The following is a 23461-nucleotide window of genomic DNA, read 5'->3' as shown; positions in this document are numbered from 1 at the left end:
CCTTTCAGCCATGCCTGAAATATCCAATGAGATATCTTAGAAAAAAAAAAAAAATTATAGAAACATCGGATGGTATTTATTAAATAAATTTAAAAAAATACAAATTTAAATTAAATTTAAAAATAAAATAAAATAAATAATAAAATAATCTTTGTTTGTTCAACATTTATTTACAACTATTATTTGGAATATTTCTTATTATCGCTTATTGCTGCTGCATTTAATAGCTTAACAATTAATTTAACATTGAATAGTGTGTGTTGCATTTCATTGGCTGCCACGTGGCATATTTGTTTATTTATTGTGTTAATGTTTGCGAATTGCATATAAATTGAGTTGGTTTGTTTTATATTGTCACGTGTCGCTTACCAATGATGCCAGCATATTATGTATTTATGAATTTATCACTGATATACATGTATATAAATCACATTGTTAATGTGTTAATTATTTGCTGCTGCTCCTGCCACTGCGCCGTATACTTGATTTGAATTTTTCCGATTGTGCACGTACAGCAGAAAGGTGTTCAATGTATGTATAAATAATGCGTGCAATATTTATACACCTTTTGATTGATTAAATGAACGTTAACGTTTAAAATTAAAGCGAATTTATTTTTTGTTTGAGTACGATTATTAATTATTATTAAATTAATACAATATTAAATATAGCAGCTATATGTGTGTAAATTATTGTTCTATTGATTATTGTTCTTTAATTTATTTTTATTAAATATTTTGTAATTTCATTCAGCCAAAACTTAGCTAGAAAATATTTTCCTATGACCCTATAAATTCTGCCTTATAAATTGACAAATGTAAAAAAAATTTAAATGATACAAACGACATACTAATTTAAATTAGATTATTTCTATAAAAATATGCTCATATTTTTTTTTATTATTTATATCATTTATAATACTTATAGACATATAGAAAATTTCGATTCCACTTCTGTGATATTTTCTTATTTTTAGAGTTTAATTTTAATTATTTTATAATTGATGATTTCAAATTTGACATTATTTAGATATTATTATTATTTTTATATATTAATATGAATATTATATTTATTTTAAAAATTTTCGTACATATCACGTTAAGCAATATTCCATTAGTTTTACATAATAACTGTGCGTATGAGTAATATTTAAATATATATTTGCTGCTGGCAACTTGGCTGGTTGTTGTCTAGACTAAAACAAAGCTTTAGTTAAACTAAAATGGCCGCCATGTTAAAGCTAACTACATTCAGTGTGTCTAGACTACCGTCATACTAAGCTTAAAGCTTATTCTATAGCTGAAAATAAACAATAATTTAACAAAATAAAATGTAGTTAAGCAATTCCATTTTGATGAGGCTTAGATTTATGCGAATAGAGTATATTCAAGCATAATTTCCCAGCTAAGCTCTTTTGCCGTTGGCTACCCTGGCAACCCTAGTCAAGGAGTCCCGTTGATGACAACGTCGACGACTGCGTCTAGCAACGCTTAAAGCTTCTCAATAAGTCGTAAATTTTCCGGCACAACAGACGCAATCATTTTGTTGACGGAGGCGCGCGAGGCTCTGCGTTAGTAAAAACCAAGCCAACAAAATAAAAATCAAAATAAAGAAACAAACGTAATAATAATATATGTGCAACAAAATTAATGTAATTAAGCGTAGGTGCCACAAATGCGCATGAACAACAACTAAAAACTTGAATGAAATACATTTGTACATATGTTCAATGTGTGCGTGAGTGAATGTGTGTGCGTGTGTATTTGGCAGGGAAATGTGAATGCGAGAGAAAATTGTGCAAGAAAAGCCAAGTGCAATAAACTGTGAATTATACAGAATAAGTACTATATAGAATATGCAGTTGGGCCTGCCTCATAATTCTATTGCTGAATCTCCCAGCTAACTGTCGTATAGTATATTATGCAAATTAATTTCAATTGGTTTGCACTCTGGATACACAAACGCAGCGAAAGCAGTAGAAGCAGCAGCAGCAGCAGTAAAGCCGCTGCGGCTGCTGCTCTTGTTGCTGTTGTTGTGTTGTTCTTGTTGCCTGTTGTAGCGGCCCTCTAACAGTAGTAGTAGTCGTAGTAGTAGTAGTAGTAACAGTAGTAGTAATAGTAATAGTAAAAGTCGTAACAGTAGTGAGAGCAGTACTATTATTATATATGTATGTAACTGTTGCCCATTTTCATACAATACACAAATTGGAGATATAATAATGCTTTGCTCAGTTGAGCAGTTTTTTGTGCCCGTTTGCAGCACGGCAAATGCTGCGCTCTCAGCTCCCTACCCGCTCACACACCGTGAGCTCAACATTAATAACATGTGTGTGTGTGTGTGTGAGTGTACGTGCTCTCCTTGATTTACCGGCATTTGCAGCGCTAAACTCGTGAAAATTGTTTCACAAGAATTTTTTAATCATACGTGCAGCACACACGCACACACATGTACTCGCGCACTCGCGCACACATTCGCACACATAACGTGCTATACGAAAGTTAAGCAAATACCGCTAACTTTCCGCGCGAAAGTAATTATAATTAAATAGTTGCCGCTTATGCTCGCGCAAATGCTGTTAGACAATTAACAACAATTTGCTGCAGCATTCAGGCTTACCTTTTGTTTTTCATTGGGTAATGCAGTTATAGCATATGCTAACTGCTTTCATTTAAAGTTCAGTTCGCTATTTAGAATCAGCAAAAAGGTTAAGCATGTGCATAGAAATTTATGCAACGGAAAGAGGAAAAATATGATATGCAGAATCTTTCAAATAAATATAGTTAAGCGGAACTGTACTTATATATATATTTTATATAGTTACAAATAAATGGTATATTTGATATGACATCAAACTCATAAATATTAATACACTTATATCAATTAATTGATGCTTAAAGTTAAAAAAGTCACGAGGATCCGGGTTGAAATTAAAGGTTGCTTCAGCTGGCTTTTTATCAGATTAAACTTTGATTTTATACAGCAATTAAAGTAATTAAAAATATACATAAAATATAAGCTTTTTGCTTAATATCGTCAACTTAAATTTGAGGTAATTTTTGCTAATTTTAATTTATATTTTAATACTTTAATTTTAAAACTTGACGTTAAAAAATATTTATATTATTTTTATTTAGAAAACCAACTTAGAAAGACAATTATATTTATTTTTTTTCTACTTCTGACAATTCCGTTAATTTATATTTAACTTGAATATAATTTCGCAATATTTAGATTAATTTCAATCAATCAAATAGACAGAGAAAGATATATATATTAGGAATTACATCTTAAATGTTGATCAAAACTAATTTATTTTATTTAATATGTAGATACTAAAACAATTTATTCTATACGACGATTCTAAAATAGCCAACTTCTATTTATAGCGCCTTACAATCGCGAGCTTCTTTTATATGTAAATATTTTCCATTACAAATTGCAATAAAATGGGTTATATCTCTATCAAGATAGTCATCAACGCCCACTATGCATATGAAGTGCAGTTCATGCCCATTGAAAGTAAACTAAAAATAATATATCCGCCTGACAATAATATCAATTAATGCCCAACAATGATCAGAACGAAACGAGCGAGCGAGAAAAAATGAGAATAATAAATAGCATTGCACGAGACTTTCATTATAAGGCAGTTTAGTTAGTCGGCATTCAGTAAAGAAGCCGAAAATGTTAATTCGACAGATCTACGAGTTCGAGTTTGAGTTCTCTGAGCGTTTTTGCTTTTGTAATGCAGCACACTGCCGGACACCGGCGTCGATTCCACTGTCCGTTTACCAGCAACAACAACAATCACAGCAATTGACAGACACAGAGCAAGGGAGTACGAGAGAGCGGAAGATAACCCGAGAGGGAGACACACAATATAGGCTAAAGGGAGGGGGGCAGGCACAGGGCATGCTAGTGCGGGACAGTGACGAGACGCGACGTCAGTTGCACAATTTTGCACATAAAAACCAAAGCATAATCATGAATAATGAGCGTTTGTGATAAGTGATAAATGCCCGGTGGAAAATGTGCACTGAAAGACTATGCAAATAAATTTCAATCTAAATGCAGATTTTGTTTAATATTTATCAAGTTTTGATTGCATAAGAATAACGCGAAATTTGGTCATGAAAGCACAAAATATATTAAAAAAAAAAAAGAGATACACCTTTTCTATTAAATTAAGTAAGTTATGTTCCCTATATACTCTAGATACTTCACAAAAATTCTTATATACTCTAAAGAATTCAAGATGTTAAAATATAGATATGTAAAACAAAATGTAAAGAAAAAAATTCTAGAATTTAAATATAAAAATTCAAAAAAATATCAATGAACCTAATTTTGTTTTACAAGTTTTACTTTTCTTTTTAACTTAAATAATTGAAATTTATTTATATTTTAATAAGTAAATAGTTTTTTATAGCTCAAAATATTTAAAAACTCATTTAAATTATTAAAAAACTAAATATATTTTAAAAATGAATTACAAATATCATAAAAGTAAAAAAAAAAAAAAAAATGCAAAGAAAAAAAATAAACTGCATTCAGAAAAAAAAAATAAAAATACAAAAAAAGGAAATATAAACCACATATAAACTACATATTTAATGCATGAGATACATAAAGCGCTTTAAATGGCATTGCCAGACAAACAGGTTTCATGAGTGTGTGTCATCCCATTTCCAATTGGGTCTGCGCTAAGCCCGTTTTGGGCTCCCGGTTGAGCGCTCAACGCGCCCAGACATGCAGTACGAAACGGGAATTGGTTCGGTTCGGTTCGCCAAATGGACGCCAAAGGTGAAAAATCTGTGAAGTAGCAAAGAATAACAAATTAAAAAAAAAAAAAATAAATAAAATTAAATAAATAAAGGAAATTGTTCAGTGTGCGCTCCTCGGTTACTACAAATATACAACAAAAATATGAAGAATTTATAGATAAATTTTCCTTTAGATATCAGAGCTTTGCATACGCTTTCCATCAGCTCTGTATATGTGCTATGTTTGCCGCCCAAGTGCTTGTGTCACAGTTTGGTTTTATTTACGCCGTAGTTTGTCACTTAGTTTGTCAACTTCAATTGAAATTAATTTACTTTCTTCACATTTAGCTATCGTGTAGATGTATGCCTGTAGATGTATCCGTGTAGCTTGTGTAGCTGACTATCAGTCAGCCTTGTATGCGATCAGATTTAAGCACAAAGGTCAGCAAATAAACAAATTGTCGCACATTATATGGTTGTTTATCCTATTTGGCTGTGAGCATACGCAAAAAAAAATAACAACTAAACTAACCGAAAGCTTTGCAAATTTTCTAGCTCAATTTTTGCAAGAAAGAAAAAACAAATAACAAAATTACTGGAAACTTTTGTGGCTGGAAAAACTGTCACAAAATTGGGTTCCCAAGACTGGTTTCCTTCTTTTTTTTCGGCTACAGTATGCAAACTGCCCAATATGGTCAAAACTGCAATGTAACTGTGTCACAATAGACACCAATACATATGTATATGCATATCTATATATGTACATGTGTATATAGCTGCACATCGAATCGTGATCGGCGCAAACTATTCTAGAAAATTGTGTTTTGCATACAAAACACTTCAATTTCAGCGCCAACGCCTCGCATTTTAATGAGCCGCAATCACAACTTTTGAAAACTAATCAAAAGTGCTTTGCGTTGAGAGAGAAAAATAAATTTATATAAAAAAAAAACATACTTATAGAATCATGTACTTCTTCTTTCTGCATAGCTCTTGGCAATTATGTAAAGTGTCTGCGCAAGAAATTTGCAAACGAAAATGAATAAAATCGTGGTACCATAAAACGAAACTCTAAACAAACAGCAACAGAATAAAAAAAAAAAAACAACAACAGAGAAGAGCAACAAACTAAAAATAAGTGCAAGACAAGCAAAACCAAAATCTCTCGAAAAGTGCTAACAATTAAAACACATTTAAGAACAACAGCATAAAATAAAAACTTACAAAACTTGAATGTCACGAAGAATGAAAATGTTGCAAGTGCCGGCAGCAACATTTTTATTGCTGCTGCTGTTAGCGGCGACGGCAAATGCAACGGCAACAGCAGCGGCTGACAGTGACACAACAGCCAGCAGCATCGCAGAGCGGCAAATTGATGGCAGTTTGAAGAATGCCAAGCTGATTGAGAGCAAAGTGCTGCCCGATTTGGCTGGGCTGCAGTCCAATCAGGAAGATGACAAGTGGCAGCACATTTACCGGTTTATCAACGATGGCTTTCCTGTTTTGGAACTCTACGGCTACAAGACAAAGACAGGTGAGTGATGGTCTCACATGTATACATACATATATACATATAGGTAGACTAGCATATGAGTTAACAAGACTGGGAAATGAACAATTAACTTACTTTAAGTGCAGCCAGACAAAGCCAGATCATGTTAAGGAAGTAGAAGTATTTTAATAAAAATAATATATAAATATAAATCAGAAAAATTAAATTTAATATCTAAAAACTTTTACGTAATAATTATTGTAATTTTTAAACAAACATATTTCATATATATAAAAATATTTATCAAAAGAAAAACAAGTTTTGTATTATAAAGTTTTCTAAGAATATTTCCAATGATAAACCATCTCCTGCAAGCATTTATAGACATTCGATCAACTGCAACTTAAGCACTGAAAAATGCATCGAACGTCTGTTGAACCTGAATTCGCCAAAAACGTTATGTCAGCGCTATTTATCCATTGCCATTAATTTTTTATTTCGATGTATCAAATTATTTGCTCGAAAAGAATTGAAAATTGATCTGCATTTCGACAAAGCAACTTATGCTAAGCAGAACTTGCATAAGTCATGGAGTGATTGCAAAAGCATTAATCGAGTATAAAGTCCAGCTGAATATCATATATAAGCTATGTTATATATGTTAAACCATAAACATTATATAAAGTATACATTAAAAAGTTCGGTTAGCTTCTATTCTAAAAATTAATTAATTTAAAAATATGTAATTATATTTATTGATTAGATAAAAAATATATTACGAATATATAAATTATTAAATTAAAGGAAGACAGCTAATACATGGTTTTCTGTTTTTAATCATAAATACGAAAATACTTTTGTACTGTTATTAAAATTTTTTTTAAAGCGTTTCTCAGGATTCTTTTTTAACTATTTCTCAACTACTAACATGTACTATAAAGAATATTTACAATAACATATGTACATAGCCACAATAAATAAAATGAATAATACGAATAATATAGCATTTCATATGTAAAGCATGTAAAATATTTGACAAAACTTACTACATTGTGGTGTCTTATACCGACATTGTTAAATGTAATGCGGCTATTTATTCTTACAGTTAATGTGTCCTTTATTTACTCTATAAAGTTATTCAAAACTCGGCATGCCAGCAATTGCTTCGCCTTTCCCTGTGTCTGGCTACAACTTTATTATATAATTATTCATCTTAAAGTGTTCAAGCTGTCCCTTCCGAATATCACCACAAATCTTCAAGCTTTGCCTTTCATTCTTACTCCCATATTTTATGACTATAGAGAATATTCAAACTTCGCCGTACCAGCTATTTTTTTACAACTCTTGACTATAATTTATCATAGATTTTTTTGCGAACTCGTTCGGGCCACATTTTCCGATGCCAGGTCTATTAAAGAAATGAGCTGAACATTTAGCCATCATCATTTCCGGCCGGCCGGCCATTTGTCGCTGTCAGCACGTGGCGTCGCACTCGAGCCGCGCGACAGGACTCAGTAGAGCTATGTCCGTGCTGACGGTTACATTGCGCGCTCTCGCGTTGTTGTGTACAGTATTCGGCTGCAACATCTACAGGTACAGGCCGCACAGTTGCAAGTTCCAGCGGCGCAAGGGGCTGCAGAATCTGATCACACTGATGCACTACCTCTGGCTGCGTCCGTGGATAGTCCTAACTGGGATTCTATATCTGCCTTGGTTTCTGATGCGCCTGCTAATTTTCATATCGCACAACACTGAAGATGACAAAGCTCTAGTGGTGATGTACTTTTCGAGTGCTCTGCTTTGCAAGTATCAGAATTTGATAGCAACCTTATTAATATTGTATATCTACAAATACCGCCTGAAGTGCGTTGATCGAGTTCTAAACGACTTTGCGGCAATACATAAAAGATATTGGCGGCTCTATGGCAGTGCACCGCGCATCAACTGGTCGCTCTTTGGGATCTATGTGCTGGAGTTGCTTATGGTCGGTGGCTCGGTGATAAAGGAAAATACCTTCAGTCATATACCCTATGTAGTGCCTGACTCACCTATAGATAAATATCTGAGTTGGACTTCCGTGCTCTTCGTGGCTCTGCAGCCCTTCCTCCTGGGTCTCTTGGCTCACTTGGGCCTGCTGCTGCTGCACGCCTACTACGAGAAGGAACTGCAATTCATGCAGGAACAAAAACATCGCAGCAATATCATCGCTAAGGAGCAGGTGCAACACTATGTGAATTTGATGCATTTGAGGCATCATTTCGAAGTGCTCTTGCGCCCCTTTGTGTGGGTGGCCCTAAGCCGGCAAATCAATGACTGCATGATTAGTCTGCATTTGTTGCTTTATGATCATCATAGACTGGGTTTCCTGCTCTACCAACTATGTGTTGCCCTGCTCTATCCCATGTGCTTTGTGTACCAGACAATATTCATCAAGTCGGCGGAGAAACGACTCGGTAACGAATTACTTAGGTTCAAAAACAACGGCACCAGACAGCAGCAGGTGCGTTGTCTTTGGGATTATATTTGAGTTGACTGAGATTTCTATACGTTTCACTCTTGCAGCTACAAATGTTTTGTCTTTACAAGCTGGTTTTGTGTTACGTCTGGACTGATAGTTCCTTTGATACATTCAATCTGAATCGCAGTCATATCCTTGAGTGTATGACGTATAGCTGGATCTGGGCCATGTTTACCAATAGCCTTCTGGTTAACTCACCCAAAGCCTGGCAGCAACACTATGAATATATTAAGCAACAAGCTCATTATTAAATACAATTTTTTTAGTATCAAGTATCAATATGTACAAACAATTTTTTTAAATTTATTTTTTTTTAATTTAGTAGATTTCATTATTTAAAAACTATTAACATAGTTTAAAAAACTTGCATTAGGCCATTAAATGAAAACCAAGAATATCTAGTTGTATATACAATTTAATAATTTTATTGATATAAAAAAAAAAAATTATAAATCTTTTGTTTTATTATCTTTTTGTTTTTTAAATAAATATATTTTTAAAATATTATTTTAAAAAAATATTTATCAAAACTGTTTGCAAGTCTTACCTTTAAGTAATTAACTTAACTAATTAACTTAAGTTATATATTTCTATATTTGTAAGGTATTTCCCATTATATACATCATATATATATATATAACAAACTTTAAAATAAACAAGATTTAGAGTTCATAGAACTTTGTATATATATAAAGAAACAATTACCTAATTATGCCAAGTTCACAAACTTACGTCTTGCATAATGATAAGTGTAAACTGTTGTAGTTCATAGCTCAGCCGCATAGCTATAAAAATCGCACGTGCTGGCATCTCATTATACAACATATTTTAAACAGATATACAGACTATGGAAGAGACAAGTTCAGTGAAGCTTTTGCCTAAAATTATATTCCATACGTTTCATCTCTCTTTCAGACACACCTTTTACATTGATAATACCCAAAATCGATGTGCGCAGCATTGAGAAGCCGCGCTTGAAGGAATTCATGTTGGAGCATTTGGTGCCGGGCAAAGTCTTTGATAGCTACAATGCCCTTGCCAATGGCAGAGAGGAGGAGGAGTCATATGGTAATGGCAACGGACATAAAATCGTTTTTCGCAAATTGGAAAAGTCCCATAACAATGTTTGGCTACTCAACGGACAGCAAATACTCTACAAACTGCGTATCAATGAGCAATTGATGGTCATTGGAATTGATGGCTATTTGGGTGATAGAAAATCACCCTACTCCAAGCGCAACATACAGGAAACGAACAAGTGAGTAAACCAACCGAAGGCTGTGCAATCAGCATGTCCATGCACTGAGCGAAATGTGTGTGTGGTTTTATTTTGTTACATTAGAATTTCTGAAATTCATGAATTTATTTGCTTTTACAAATTATTTTCGATATTGAATATTGAATAATAAAAAAAAAAATAAATAAACAAATATTAATAATTAAATATAAAGAATAAAGAATGTGAATATAAATATATTATAAAATAATAATAATAAATATGAAAATGGTTGTTTTTTAGCAGTAAAAAAAAAAAATAATAATTTTAAAAATATAAAAATGAATAATAAAATAATAATAACTATGATAATAAATATATAAAAAATTAAATCATTTAAAAAATATTAAAATGAATGATTTAATAATAACTATTCAAAAATAATATTTATGTATTATGTAATATTATGTAATGAATAAAACAAATAAAAATGTAATTAAATTATTGTAAAATATTGTTGTACTAAAAACAATATTAGTCAAATATTAAACATAATTAAATTTAAATAATTTTTAAAAAAAAAAAAACATTCAATCAGAAAGTTTTCAGCTTTTCGCTGAGTGTAGCTCCTAATACCAGTTTGTTTGCGGTCAAAAAGTGCACTCATGCGAAATTTATCAGGCAGTAGGAAAAAAAGTTTTTGTGGCCTCAACTTCTGTCCTCAGTTGCTAACATGCCACCACGTGCTCCACTCTATTGCAGCCGCTACAATGACCCACAGCCGCTGGAAGAGCCAAACATTACGAATGCACATGCCAAAGTGGAGCCCATTATTAAGGAATCAAAGGCGAGTCCATTGATGTCATTTCTGGCCAACATGAAAACAGGCACAAAAGTGTTCCAGCACTTTCTATCGAAATCCAATCTGACACGCATTATGGATGATAATGCCTATACGGTGCTTATACCATCGGACAATGCCTTTCAGCGCTGGCATCCCATCGATTGGGGCTTCTATCCATTCAGTGTGCCGGAGTTCACAGAGAGCGTATTGCGTAATCATTTCCTGCCCATGCAGCGGCCCCTACGCCTCTCCGACGTCAAGAACATGGACCAAATGGTCGTCCATACAATGGGTGGCGAGAATGTCGTCTTCCATGGCCAGCGTGAGTGCTTGAATTTCAATTATTTTTTTGCGCACTAACTGAATTTTCGGGATGTAAATTAACATTGCGACTAATCTTTGACCTCTACGCAGCCACGCCCACTGTGAATAATGTGAGCATTATGTCAGATTATACGCTATCCAATGGCAATCAGGTGTTCATTATATCCGAGGTGTTATTTGTCTCCGAGGCTGTGGTTTCCAAATTGCATCAGGTAAGCCAAACACACACGCACACATATACATACATAGTTTTACACCTATGTACATACATACATGCCACCTTTGATATATGAGCTAAAGCGTAATAAACTTGCCACAGATGCACAAGGATAAGGAGACACCACCGCTGTTGGCATTCCCGTGGTTCGGCGCACAATTTCTATCGCACTCGTTTCTGGCCTTGGAACGTGATTCGAGATTCACGCAAATTACAAGGTAAGCCCTGAATACCAATTACAACTTAAGGGCAGTTAAAACTGAGCTGAGCAAAAGACGGCGACATGAAGTAGTTAGAGAATTTAGTAATGAGAGCTCTTGATCTTAGGAAGTAATTAATGCAAGGAATGTTTTGAATATTTAATGTTGAAAAACATAACCATAAATATAGATATATTTTTAGATTTCGAGAGCAAAGATAATTAATTTTGAGGAGCTAAGAAAACTAGGAAAATATGTTTGCAATATTGCAACTCTGAAACATTGCTCAAGAGAAATTTAATCTATAGATATAATAAGCGACTTTATAGTCATGAAACGATGAACACCGATAATTCGATTTGGAAGATGAATCGATATTCTATCGATAATATACCTATTTTAAACTGTTTCGATTTCAATATATGTATGTATTTAGAATATAGTTGCATATATAAAAATTAAATATACTATATTTCATTTTAAATAGATTTCATTTTATATAAACTTCCGAATATCCTCATGTCTACCCATAGATATCTGAACAATGCGGAAATAGCGCCCCATATTTCCGGCGCAAATTATACGTTCTTCGTGCCTGAGGACAAGGCTTTCGAGAAAATAGGATTCGACAGACTCTCCGATGATGTTATGGCAAGTTCGCTTAATCAATGAATTATACATACCTAAAAGTAATACTAATGCCCACTCTGTAGGCCTCGCAGCGCGGTATTAAGATGTTACTAAACCACTTTGTGCGCGGACGTCTGTACAATCGGGACTTGAGGGATAATGAGGTGTTCGAGACGATTGGCGGTGGCCATTTGAAGATCACACGCAATCCGGGCAGCAATTATACGAGCGTGAACAATGCACAGATTACGGAAAGCGAGGTGTTTGTCTACAATCTGGGCACCATGTACTACATAGACGACATACTCTATTCGCATATGCTGCGCGATCATATTACCAAATCGACCAAAACGAGATCGGATCGAAATGGCGGCGAGGCCGGCGGCGGCGGCGGAGGATCACGAAGCACCATACGACCCAGCGATGTGGAGATTGTGCCCAACGAATTCGAGAGCGAGCACAATGGCGGCGACTATGCCATCCATGGCGACGACGAAGACTTTGAGGATGAGATTATAACGCCAAAAGCGTTGCCCGTCCAAATCTACGAATTACCCAAATAGATTGAGTTCGATTTGGATCGAGTGCTGCGCTAATTTGAAACATATATATACATACATATATCATTTGATCTGAGTGGGATTTTTTGCTATAACATATATATATATATATTTATGTGGGTGTGTCGACGCACTGCGAGCGTTTTTGTATAGTTCTCAGCTAATTTTTTGTAACGTATTTTTTGTGTCTAGTTAGTTTTTAGTTTTGTCTGTGTAAATTTTAAGTTTAGCATTGAAAACGAGGCGGTGAAACGAACTACTACAACAGAAATAATAAAAGAAACAAGAATGGCCACAACTATATATATATATATACACTATATATATATACCTAATCCTAGAGAACTTGTCAGCAACTCCAATGAAGCTTGTAGAACTACGTAGCGACAAATTGCAAAACTAAACAAAAAATACGAAAACTTAGAAACGGAATTTAAACAAAAATTATTACAAAATAAAAATAAATACGAATGATATAAGACAAATTCAATATATACGTATAATAAAATATATATAAATATATATATTTGTGCAATTAGGCGCTCCTTGGGTGTTTTGTGCTTTTTTAAGAGTGAACGTAGAAAACATATCTGCTAAAAGAAAAAACATTTAAATATTATCGGAAGTGTAGCGAAAAACTAAAACATAAATTCCAATTTGTCTTAGCCAAGTGCAATAGTTGTGAAAAATATCGAATATATATAGACACATATATATATATATATATATATATGTATATCTGACAGATATTGTATTTTTTAGTTTATAATAATTATTATTATTATATCTGTATCTGTGTATATGAAACAACAGAAAGAAGCAATGAGAATGAAAACTTGCAATTTTATAATAGTTTGTTAAAATAAAAATAAAACCATAAAAACACAAAAGCAAAACCAAAAAACAAAACAAAATTTGTTTTTCATTTAAACCATTTATCTACATATATTTTCTAATATTTTTTATTTTTTTATTTTTTTTTTTTTTTATTATTTATTATGAATTAGTTAAACGCAATACATGTAAGTATGCTTAGGATATATATGTCTACATTAATAATGTATATGATTTTTTATGGATTTCTTATGTGTATATATTTTTGTTGTTTGTTGTATATGTTTATGTATATAAGCTTTTAAATAATACCTGTTATACTAATTGACCTAAAAGATAGTTATTGATGGTTCTCTTTTACTCTCTTATTGTGTGCTTCTTCCCTTTGTTTAAAACTTAACGTAAACGAAACGCGTGCAGTTAACAAATGTGAGGCGAGGCGACCCAAAGTAACATATTCTTCTTTGTATATAATTCATATTCGATTGGAAAGGATGTGGGCGTGGTATTGTGGGCAGTGGACTCATTTGCCGTGCCATCAAAAAATAACACAACAATTTTCATATTTGGAACATTTGAAAATTAAATATAAAATGCGTATTGCTTCTAATGCTAAATGTAGAATATAATGTATGTACCTAAGTTCATTGATTTATATATATTGTAATGCATATATAATTTTAGCATGATATGGCGCTTGTGTATTGCATGTGCGTCTCTTCATTCCAAGAGAGAGTGTGTGAGAGAGACAGCTAGAGACATTCATACATATGTATATTTAAAAGTCTAGTGAATATGCTAAATATTCGAGCTCTGGCGGATTATGCGCAATCGTCTCGAATCACAATGTATCAAAGTCTACTGTAAAAGTAGTTTCCATATTTTTTCTTTACTTAATATTTAACTTTTCATTTTTTTGATTTTCGTTTTTTTTTTTTTTTATGCCAATTTGTAATTTTTGTTTGTGAGATCTAATCGTGTGAAATGTGGAGACAAATGGATAACGAAAATTATTTAAGAGGAAAACATACAAAATAACTCAAGTAAAATCGTTAATTTTCAGCTGTACTACTTTCGTTTTCTATAGTCGAATTTCTAATCGTTTGCATCGTTAGAGCTGGCATTGCTGTTGCTAGACGTTGCGGCGTTTGCATTGTTTGTTGTTGTTGTTGTTGCTGCTGCTGCTGCTGCTGGCATTGCTGTTGTTGATGCTGATGCTGTTGTAGTTGTTGTCATCGTTTCAGTCTCGTTATCACTCGCATTTAGGTTTTCCAAGCGTCTGCTCAGCATCCGATTCGGCTGCTGCACCGCCCACAGCGCCTTCCAGCTCATCGCACATCTCCATTGCCGTTGGCTGCTTGGGCTTAAAGCTATTGTTGTCTACATTCAGTTCGTAGCTTTTGAAGGGATCCGCAAGCTTGGCCGAAGTGCTGTGCATTGTGCTGGATTGCGCCTGAGCTGCGGCACGTTGCATGCGTCCGCTGTTGATTGCTGAACGTGGGACTCTCGGAGCGTGCGCGTTGCAACAGCGGTCGCTGCTGACTGTAATTGCCGTCGTATTCGCGCGAGCGTCCAAACTCGAAGCCATTCTGCCACTGCACGTGCACGTTCTCATATGAAGGATCCTCGTGGCGATAGATGCTGCTCGTCTCAGCAGTGCGATTCGGCCGCTTGTCGGCGCCGCAGCGCAGCCGGCTCAGGTTGCTGTGTAGCGGTCGAGCTGTCGGATTCGTTGTATCGCGTCGCATGTTCGCGCTGCTGCCCTGATAGCGCATCATGTCCTGGGGCAGTGTGCCGAGCCCCAGGCGTGGCGTGCCGTACGGATTGGACATTTGCGAGGCCACTGAGGCGGTGTCGCAATTGACGCAATCGCGCGAGAACATAAAGTTAAAGTCAATCACCTGCTGTAGAAGGCAGCAGATTAGGTAAATTGAGCTGATGGAGATGTATATAAAGGCTTACTTTGCACTCGGGTCCCTGGCCAATCCACAGAGGCAGCCACTTGTTGACCAGCAGCCACTGAAGACTGGACTTGGATATGCGGTTCAAGGTGTTGTTGCTGGAATCCGAAGAGCTGCTCGCACGCGCTGCCGTTGCTGCTCCTGCTGCTGGTGCTGCGTTTGTTTTCTTGGATGCTGCACCTGCCGCTGATTTCTCGGCATTGCCGGCAGCTGCACCAGTGCTGGACTCCTTGGACGCTTTGCTTGCAGACTTGACCTTTGGTATAGCGCCTGTGGGTCGCATTGCAGCCGCCGAGCTGCATGCTGCGTCCACGTTCAACTGTTGCTCCTCAGCGGCGGCTGAGGCTGCTGCGGCTGCAGCTGCGATTACTGCTGTAGCCGGACCAGCCGAAGCCGAGCGAGCTGCACGCTCCATGGACACATTCGGCGTCAGCGGCGAACAGTGATGTGCAGCGGCAACAGCAGCAGCCGTCGTCTTGTATATATTGGTCATGCTCTGTGAATTCTCGCCATGCAGGCAGCTGAAGAACGACGAGGCGCTGTTCTTCACGGGCACCTTCACATTGCTGTAGTCCGCCATGCTCGCGGCTGCGGCAGCTGCAGCGGCGGCGGCAGCAGCAGCTGCACCCGAAACACCAGCACCAGCCAACACCAGCAACACCACCGGCACCCCCCACATAGCCCTGGCAATTGGGCACAGTGCAGGTGGCATTCGCCGTGGGCGCTGCTGCACCGCCATTCGCATTCAGCCGTATGTGGCCGACGGTGCCGAAGTGCGAGTGTCCCAGCACTGCGTAGTGGCCGCCCAAATTGTAGTGGTCGATGTTGCCGCAGGAGGAGCTCAGGTGCCGTTCGATGCGTCCGATGCCATGGCCCAGCACATCCAGGCGTGTGTAGAGCGGCACACGACTCGCAGCCGCGGCAGCTGTGGTGCGATAGAGCGGCTCATCGCGTATCTGCTCGTAAATGTTCTCATAGCGCATGGTGCCTGCCGCAGCATAGGGTAGATTATAGCCATCCGTTGATTCAGTGTCGTCGAAGCTGCGCTGTCGCTGACAATTCGAACGATTGCTTGAATACAATGGAGCACAGCGCAGGCCGCTGCCATAACGATTTCCTATAAATGAGGCAGAGAGAGGTGGTGTTAATTGGGATGCTTGAAGAGTGTGTTTCATAATAGAATTACTTACATTAAATATTATCAATATTTAGTTCATGTATCAATTTTTGGGCTATGCATTGATAACTCAATAAAAAAGTATTTGATTTCGACATGAAACTCTTATAAATTCTAATATTGTATTGGTATCATAAAAACCACAATTATTTCTGTATACAGTATAATAAATGGTTTAAATTAATAATATTTAATAGATGGGAAATATTATTCCATATATGTATATTGAGTACTATTATAACAGTACTATAGTTATCACATAAGTTTTTCTGATTAAAACTTTGATGAGAACAATGATTATCTATATTATCTATGGGCATGTCTGTTTATTCGTGCATGCAGAATGTTAAAGAAATGAATGTAAATTAAATTAGTCAATGAATGCCAATACACAGGCATGACATAGCAAAAATTCATCGCGCTAATCAAAAGTATTTACATTTTCTGAGCTTTCATGAGCATTCTTTAATAAATGTGTTTAGCAATCAACTCAAATAATTTCTATAATCACATAAAAAAATAATATATATATATGAGTATTTAAATATATTTTAGATTTCTTAAATATTCTATATATATTCTTTGCAATATATTCGACTGGCAGAAAGTCATATTGAGTTTTAATATTTCTAAAAAAATTAAATAAAATATATATATATTAATTTTGCCGTATATACTAAAAAGTTTTAGCATATATTCGACCATGTTATTTACATTTAATACAGTTTCGTCAGTATACTTCACCAAAGGCACAAGCGTAAACAATAAAATCATCTCAAAATTCATTCTATTATCACAATAATGTATCCATATATTATTCTTATATAAAGCGTACACCAATCAAATAAATTCCTTAAAGTTCTCTATGAAATATTACATGCAATTTTCTTATCTTATATCTTAGTCTTATATTATTGTATATTCCCGTGCTTGTGAATGATTTTGACCTTGAACAAAACTCTTCTAGCTAGTTAACTTACCATTTTGCATATCAATGCGAAAATTTCGACGATAGCCCAAGCCGGAGCGCACAGCTCTGGGGACATCGTAGGCAGCCGCTGTGGATGCGGAGCGATCGTATAAATCATTGCGATAATTATTCATGGGCAGCATGCGCGCTTGTTGTTGTTGTTGTTGTTGTTGCAGTTGTGGTGCTGGCGCTTGCTGTTGCTGTTGTTGTTGCGGCTGCTGGGCTTGTGGCTGATTGTTGTTGGCATTGGCTTCACTTGCTGCTGGTTGTTGTTGTTGCTGTTGCTGTTGCTGCTGTGGCTGCTGAGCTACTTCCTCAACATTTGCAGGGGCATTGGCATTGGCATTGGCCACAACAACTTGCTGGTTATTATTATTGTTGTTGCTCGGCTGTCCAATTGGCGCATAGATGTTCTCATAGTGCGGATGATTAGCTGGCTGTTGCTGTTGCTGCTGCTGCTGCTGCTGCAGTGCCACTGTTGGTGGTGCCGCAGCGGCAGCAATGATATTGCCATAAACAGCACCGCCGACAGCGCCCTCCATGCTGCCCTCAGCCTGGCTATTCTCATCATCCAACAGCGCTATGGCCAGCGAGGCCGCTTGCCTGAAAATGACAAAGTGTTAAAGAAAACATTTTCAAGTCTGGGAAACTTTGCTCGCTCACCTTGCCAACGCGCCCTGCTCTTCCATTCACAATGGCTTATCTATCATACAGACGCCCGCATAGCTGCGTCCAATGGTCATCAAAGCGGGCAAGATACGCCAGCTGTCCGAGTCGGGGCAATAGACCTCAACGGAGGCCAGGTTCGAGGTGCCATCATCACCGCCCACCACATAGAGCAGACCATCGTGTGCCACAACGCCAGCATTGCGACGACAATACGACATATCCGCCACGGAGCGCCAGGTGTTTGTCTCGTAATCATAAGCCTCCACCGATTTGCGTACCATCGGCCCATCATGGCCGCCCACCGCATATAGGATATTATTGAGGACACCAACTCCGGCGCCGCTGCGACGTGAGCACATTTCGGCAACGGGAGACCAGGTGTCCGTATCGGGATTATAGCGTTCCACGGACGCCAGGCATTGGCGCGAGAAGCCATCGTAGCCACCGACGGCATAGAGCAGCCCGTTGACCACGCCCACGCCAACTGAACTGCGACGCGTCGACATGGAGGCTATAAAGCGCCAGACTTCAGTCTTCGGATCGTACATCTCGGCGCTGGACAAGCCGGTGGTGCCATCGAAGCCACCAACCGCATAGATGCAGCCATTGAGCACGGCCACGCCGAGTGTCGAGCGACGCGCCTCCATATTGCTGCAGTTGGCCCACTGATCCGTAGCCGGATCATACACATCCACAGTGCGCACGCGCAGCGATCCATTGAAACCGCCCACGGCATAGACCTTGTCCCCCAGCACGGACAGACCGCTGCGACAACGACGATTCGGCATCTCGGCCGCCTGATACCATTTCTCCTCGCGCAGATCATACCACTCAACGGAGCGTATGGCCTTGGGTGCCTGCCCGCCGATAACTAACAAAATCTTGGGCATGCCCACGGGCTTGCGGGGCTTAGTGCGTGCCGATTTCGTTTCTGTGGGCAGCAGATGATAGGTGAGAGCTTCGATAATCAGATTCTTGCACTCAATGTTGCCCTCGAGCAGCATCTCCTTGTACACACGCTGCGTGATGAACTCCTTGGAGAGGAATGGCAGACGCACATGCTCCATCAGTGCCGCGGTGAATTGCTCCCGCATGGGCACATCGTAGCGCAGCCAGCTAATGACACACTCATAGACGCGCTCCTCATTTGGCACCGAGATGCGATCATTGGATATCAAATTTATGACCTGCTCGTGCGTCAGATTCAGAAACTCGTCAAACTGAATGACCTCGCTGCAAAAGAGACGCGAAAAACAAGTTAGGGTGTGTGTGTGTGAGTGTGTGTTGGTGTTGGTGATTGTCATCAAATTTGCTCAATTATCACATAACTTAGCGATGTGATATATATGTAAATATCATATAAACTGGTTAAAGTGGGGGCTTAACGAGATTAGGATTTATGTAGATTAAGTGTATTTGGGCTAAGGAAACTTTTACTTCAACTTGATATAGATTAAGCATATGTTTTATATAGTATCAAGTCAATTTATAGCACTAACTGGTTGGGATTGAGTGCTGAATGAACTTATAGGGTAGTTATCTTTACAGATTAGTTGATGGCTAGTATATATTATAATATGATAGTATATATTATAATATGATATAATATAACTTAAACAGTCTTAATCGATTATTATGAACATATAGAGTCTATTTCAGTTTAAAGATTTGCTGATTTAAGGCTGTTTATGCATAAAACAAATAAGAGTAAAATTTAAGGTCGGAGCTCTTTTAGATTCTGAGATCGACGGCTTTATACGGACGGACCGATCAAGAATATATATCCAGGTCTTTCTCTACCTATAGCATACATTTTAGCAAGACCAATATACCCTGATTTCCCATTTTAAACAAGTACAGGGTTTAATCAATCCTAAAGAAGTTCAAGCTGCTGTTAGCTCATCCGTTTTCTATGGATAATCCAATCGAAAGTCCTGTCCTAATCCCAGGCACATTATTAATCAAATATCAAATTATATAAATCTGAATTTGAATGATTGATTGATTGATTAATTAATTGGCTTATTGCTTGATTGATCGCCCACTTGTGCACTCACTTGAAATGCTGTTCAATGTATGTCTCGGCATAGTTGAGTAACTCGACGCAGCCATGCAGATCGGCGAATTCGCGAATGCCCAAACAATTGCTGGCATCCAATTGAGTCTGCAGAAAATCACAGCAGGCATCCCGCACATCCGTCAGCTGCAGCAGATTGGCGGCCGTCAACAGCACCTGGACATTATCCTCGTTTACCTCCACATTCGATGTGTAGACGTAGTCGATGAGCAGCTCCAGAGCACGTGCGTCCACGCTCTGCAGTGTGATGCGCGACTTGCGCGACTCCTCGAAGCTGGTGAACATGGCAAAGAAGTAGGGACTGCACGAGGCCAGCACCATGCGATGGGCGTGAATCTCCACATCGTCGGCGACCAGAATGACATCACATAACTGTTTTTGTCTGCGAATTAAGTATGGATCGTATGATATTCATGTTATTGAGTAAGGTCAGCACGTTTTTAGTGGTTTAGTATAAACTTTCTATAAAATACGGCACAGTGGTGCGAGACGTCAAATTAACTAAATATTGTGAACATATTTTAATTATTATTATAAATATTGAATATGTATTAATGTTAAAATTTCTTCTATAAAAAATACAAATTATTTATATAAATATATAATATAAATTATTTATATAATAATAAGTTATTTTTTAAAGCACAAAATTATTTTGTATATATGTAAAATTCAATGAAATAAAACCCTATAAATCATCTAACATAAGATATTTATCGACAGATAAACTAATGAAAATAAATACATAAAAAAAAAAGAACTACAAAACTATTATTCAAGCATTATATGTGGATTAAACTGTAAAGCAAATGTGAACTTAGGAATTTTCAATTCGTTACAATTTAGAATATGTATGTATGTATGTATGTAAACGAAAAACGAGCTTTAAAGTCCATTGGACCCACGGTGCGTAGCTCGTTTAGGGCATTGGCTTACAGAAAACGAAAAAGAAACCAAAACAAGTTTCGCAGTTCAAAACAGAAAAAAAAAACCTATACAAATATTTCCATTAAGGTATTTTTCCATATAGGCGACATCTAATCAGCTGACCACACGGAAGTGGGAAGTGAATAAATAAATTAAAAACCAAATAAAGAAAAAGAAAAAAAAAATTAACACAAAAAAACGAAACTAAAAACCGGGGCAATTTCAAGTTCAAGGGCAAATATATTTGACTAACGCGAAAACAAAACAAACAAAAATAAAATACAAAAAAAAAAGAAAAGAAAAAAAAAAAGCTACTCATCATTAAAATCAAAGCAAAGTCGAATATTAATGGGAATGGCCTCTTGACAAAAGCGAATCGAGAGGTGAATATATACACACAGACATAGGGTATGTACATGTGTATATGCATATGTATGTGTGTGTGCGTGTAAGTATGCGCTGTTTGTTCATACTTTATCGCTGTTTAAAGTTGAAGACAAATAAAGCGTAATGCGCAATTATGCGAGCAAGAGAGAGACAGAGAGAGAGAGAGAGAGAGAGAGAGGGCGAGAACGAGAGAATAGATGGCCGAGAGATCGGCAACAACAACTGTTGACCGCGTCTCGTCACTTTTTTGCCCATTATAAAAGTCATATTTTTGCCAAGACCAAAATAAACAAATCTTGGGCAGAATTCATATTTGTCTGTATACCCATTAAAATGGTGTCAATCGGGTATATTTACTATAACAAGCAATAGGCAAATTTTGCTCATGAGATGTTAAGTATTCCTATTGCTCTATATATGCCCACTAAAAAGTGACTATTGACTTGATATCGAATATATATTTACTATATCATTCAAGGCACTCCTATGTATTAAGTACTTTGTTCTACAGGGTATTTACTAGTCATGCCCGTGCTACACTTGTTCTTAATTGCGACACTTCCTTTTTCTTAGGTAATTGTTCTCTTGCCAGCTATTGGCTCATTACATTTTAATTACATCCCGATATCCTTTAAATATAGGTCAAACGGGTATGAACTATAAATAGCGTCGCGAGACGGAAGTTTGAAAAAGAAATATCTAAATATAAATGTATATAATTTTTAGCTGTATGTTTGGCTCTGGAGATGTGTAGGGTAATTCTTAGTCACGTTTGGCATATATTGCATGCAAATAAATAACAGGGTATCTGCTAGTCAGTATACTATAATTTTAGTGCACTTTATGTTGTATTGCACTGAACTATTTATAATTAAAGTGTTTTAATCAGCACCAGGGTATCAGCTAGTCGAGCTTAAATATATACATCACTGAATTGGGAAACTTAAATTTGTTCACTTTGTTGTCACTTGTTTTTCTCGCTTTAACTTTACACTAACTGATTTACAGGGTATCTCTCAGTGGAGTTAATAATTTCTGCTTACTTGCGCATCTCGTTCATTGCGTCAAAGGAGCGCGCCGTGTGCTGCTCGTTGCTGTATTGGCCGACAGTGCCGCGCTCCTTGCCGTTCGGTCGCTGCCGCTGGGAGCTCTCGTCGAGGCTGTTCTGACTGGCGTAGCGCAGCAGGCAGCTGCCCCGTTCCAGGCCACTGCCTTCGGCGGCGGGATTTTGTTGTTGTTGCTGCTGCAGCAGCAGGCGCTGACGCTGTGCCACGCCTACGGCGACACCCAGACCAGGTGCGGCCATTGGACCGCCAGGCTCTAGCAGCAGAGGCGCCGCAGGCGCACCCGCGCCCGCTTCACCGTTATTCTGTTGCTGTTGCTGCTGTTGTTGTTGTTGTTGTTGTGGTTGATTCTGTTGCAAATTACCATTGCTTAGATTGCTCATAATACCGATCGTGTATTTGGTTAATAATGCAGTCAGCGCTATCATTCACACACACGTTCACACAGCACGCGCGGCAGCGGAATGCAGCTAACAAAAATTTGTTATTCTTTTTTTCAAGCAACTCCGCAAGTTGCAACTTGTGAAAATCGAGTCCGTCCAAAAACTGAAAAAAATACCATATGATTTCTGGCATCAATAAGTTAACAGTGCACTGTTAAGTTTAACAGCAATCGCTATTTTAACCGTTT

General features: G+C 37.2%; 3 protein-coding genes across 8 annotated transcripts; 2 read left to right on the top strand and 1 right to left on the bottom strand.

Moving 5' to 3' along the window:
• The first annotated feature begins 1511 nt into the window (after positions 1-1511).
• Positions 1512-13209, top strand: LOC108649633 (uncharacterized). Of its 6 annotated transcripts, XM_089258699.1 has the most exons (9): positions 4691-4803; positions 5112-5204; positions 5754-6297; positions 9689-10031; positions 10752-11155; positions 11248-11369; positions 11477-11592; positions 12108-12225; positions 12288-13209. In XM_089258699.1, exons 3-9 carry the CDS (start codon positions 5997-5999, stop codon positions 12765-12767), a joined length of 1884 nt encoding a protein of 627 aa, XP_089114825.1. In that variant the 5' UTR covers positions 4691-4803; positions 5112-5204; positions 5754-5996; the 3' UTR covers positions 12768-13209. The 6 variants fall into 6 exon arrangements, with proteins under 6 accessions (XP_089114826.1, XP_089114829.1, XP_089114824.1 ...); XM_089258700.1 differs by lacking the exons at positions 4691-4803; positions 5112-5204 and adding an exon at positions 1512-1661; XM_089258703.1 differs by lacking the exons at positions 4691-4803; positions 5112-5204 and adding an exon at positions 1720-1741.
• Grl36b (Gustatory receptor-like 36b) lies at positions 7568-9032 on the top strand. Its single transcript, XM_089258491.1, has 2 exons — positions 7568-8755; positions 8818-9032. The coding sequence occupies exons 1-2, from the start codon at positions 7778-7780 to the stop codon at positions 9022-9024; spliced, it is 1185 nt and encodes a 394-aa protein (XP_089114617.1). The 5' UTR covers positions 7568-7777; the 3' UTR covers positions 9025-9032.
• Positions 12866-23402, bottom strand: kel (kelch protein). Its single transcript, XM_089258697.1, is given in 9 exon segments — positions 12866-14880; positions 14882-15075; positions 15077-15499; positions 15561-16202; positions 16204-16676; positions 17717-18309; positions 18370-19608; positions 20433-20834; positions 22810-23402. Coding segments are annotated over 9 exon segments (4602 nt in total). The 5' UTR covers positions 23259-23402; the 3' UTR covers positions 12866-14693.
• Between the last annotated feature and the right edge of the window lie 59 nt (positions 23403-23461).

This window comes from Drosophila navojoa, chromosome 3 (assembly GCF_054131105.1).
Source record: "Drosophila navojoa isolate 15081-1374.11 chromosome 3, UAZ_NAV_1.0, whole genome shotgun sequence".
NCBI lineage: Eukaryota > Metazoa > Arthropoda > Insecta > Diptera > Drosophilidae > Drosophila > Drosophila navojoa.
This window is presented reverse-complemented; position numbering and strand designations above follow the sequence as displayed.

Excerpts from the sequence above, each read along its gene's own strand:
- LOC108649633 (XM_089258700.1), top strand. The coding sequence starts at position 5,997 with ATGTCACGAAGAATGAAAATGTTGCAAGTGCCGGCAGCAACATTTTTA. Across the intron at positions 10,032-10,751 it reads AACATACAGGAAACGAACAA|CCGCTACAATGACCCACAGC; the intron begins GTGAGTAAACCA and ends ACTCTATTGCAG. Across the intron at positions 11,156-11,247 it reads TGTCGTCTTCCATGGCCAGC|CCACGCCCACTGTGAATAAT; the intron begins GTGAGTGCTTGA and ends ACCTCTACGCAG.
- Grl36b (XM_089258491.1), top strand. The coding sequence starts at position 7,778 with ATGTCCGTGCTGACGGTTACATTGCGCGCTCTCGCGTTGTTGTGTACA. Across the intron at positions 8,756-8,817 it reads ACGGCACCAGACAGCAGCAG|CTACAAATGTTTTGTCTTTA; the intron begins GTGCGTTGTCTT and ends TCACTCTTGCAG.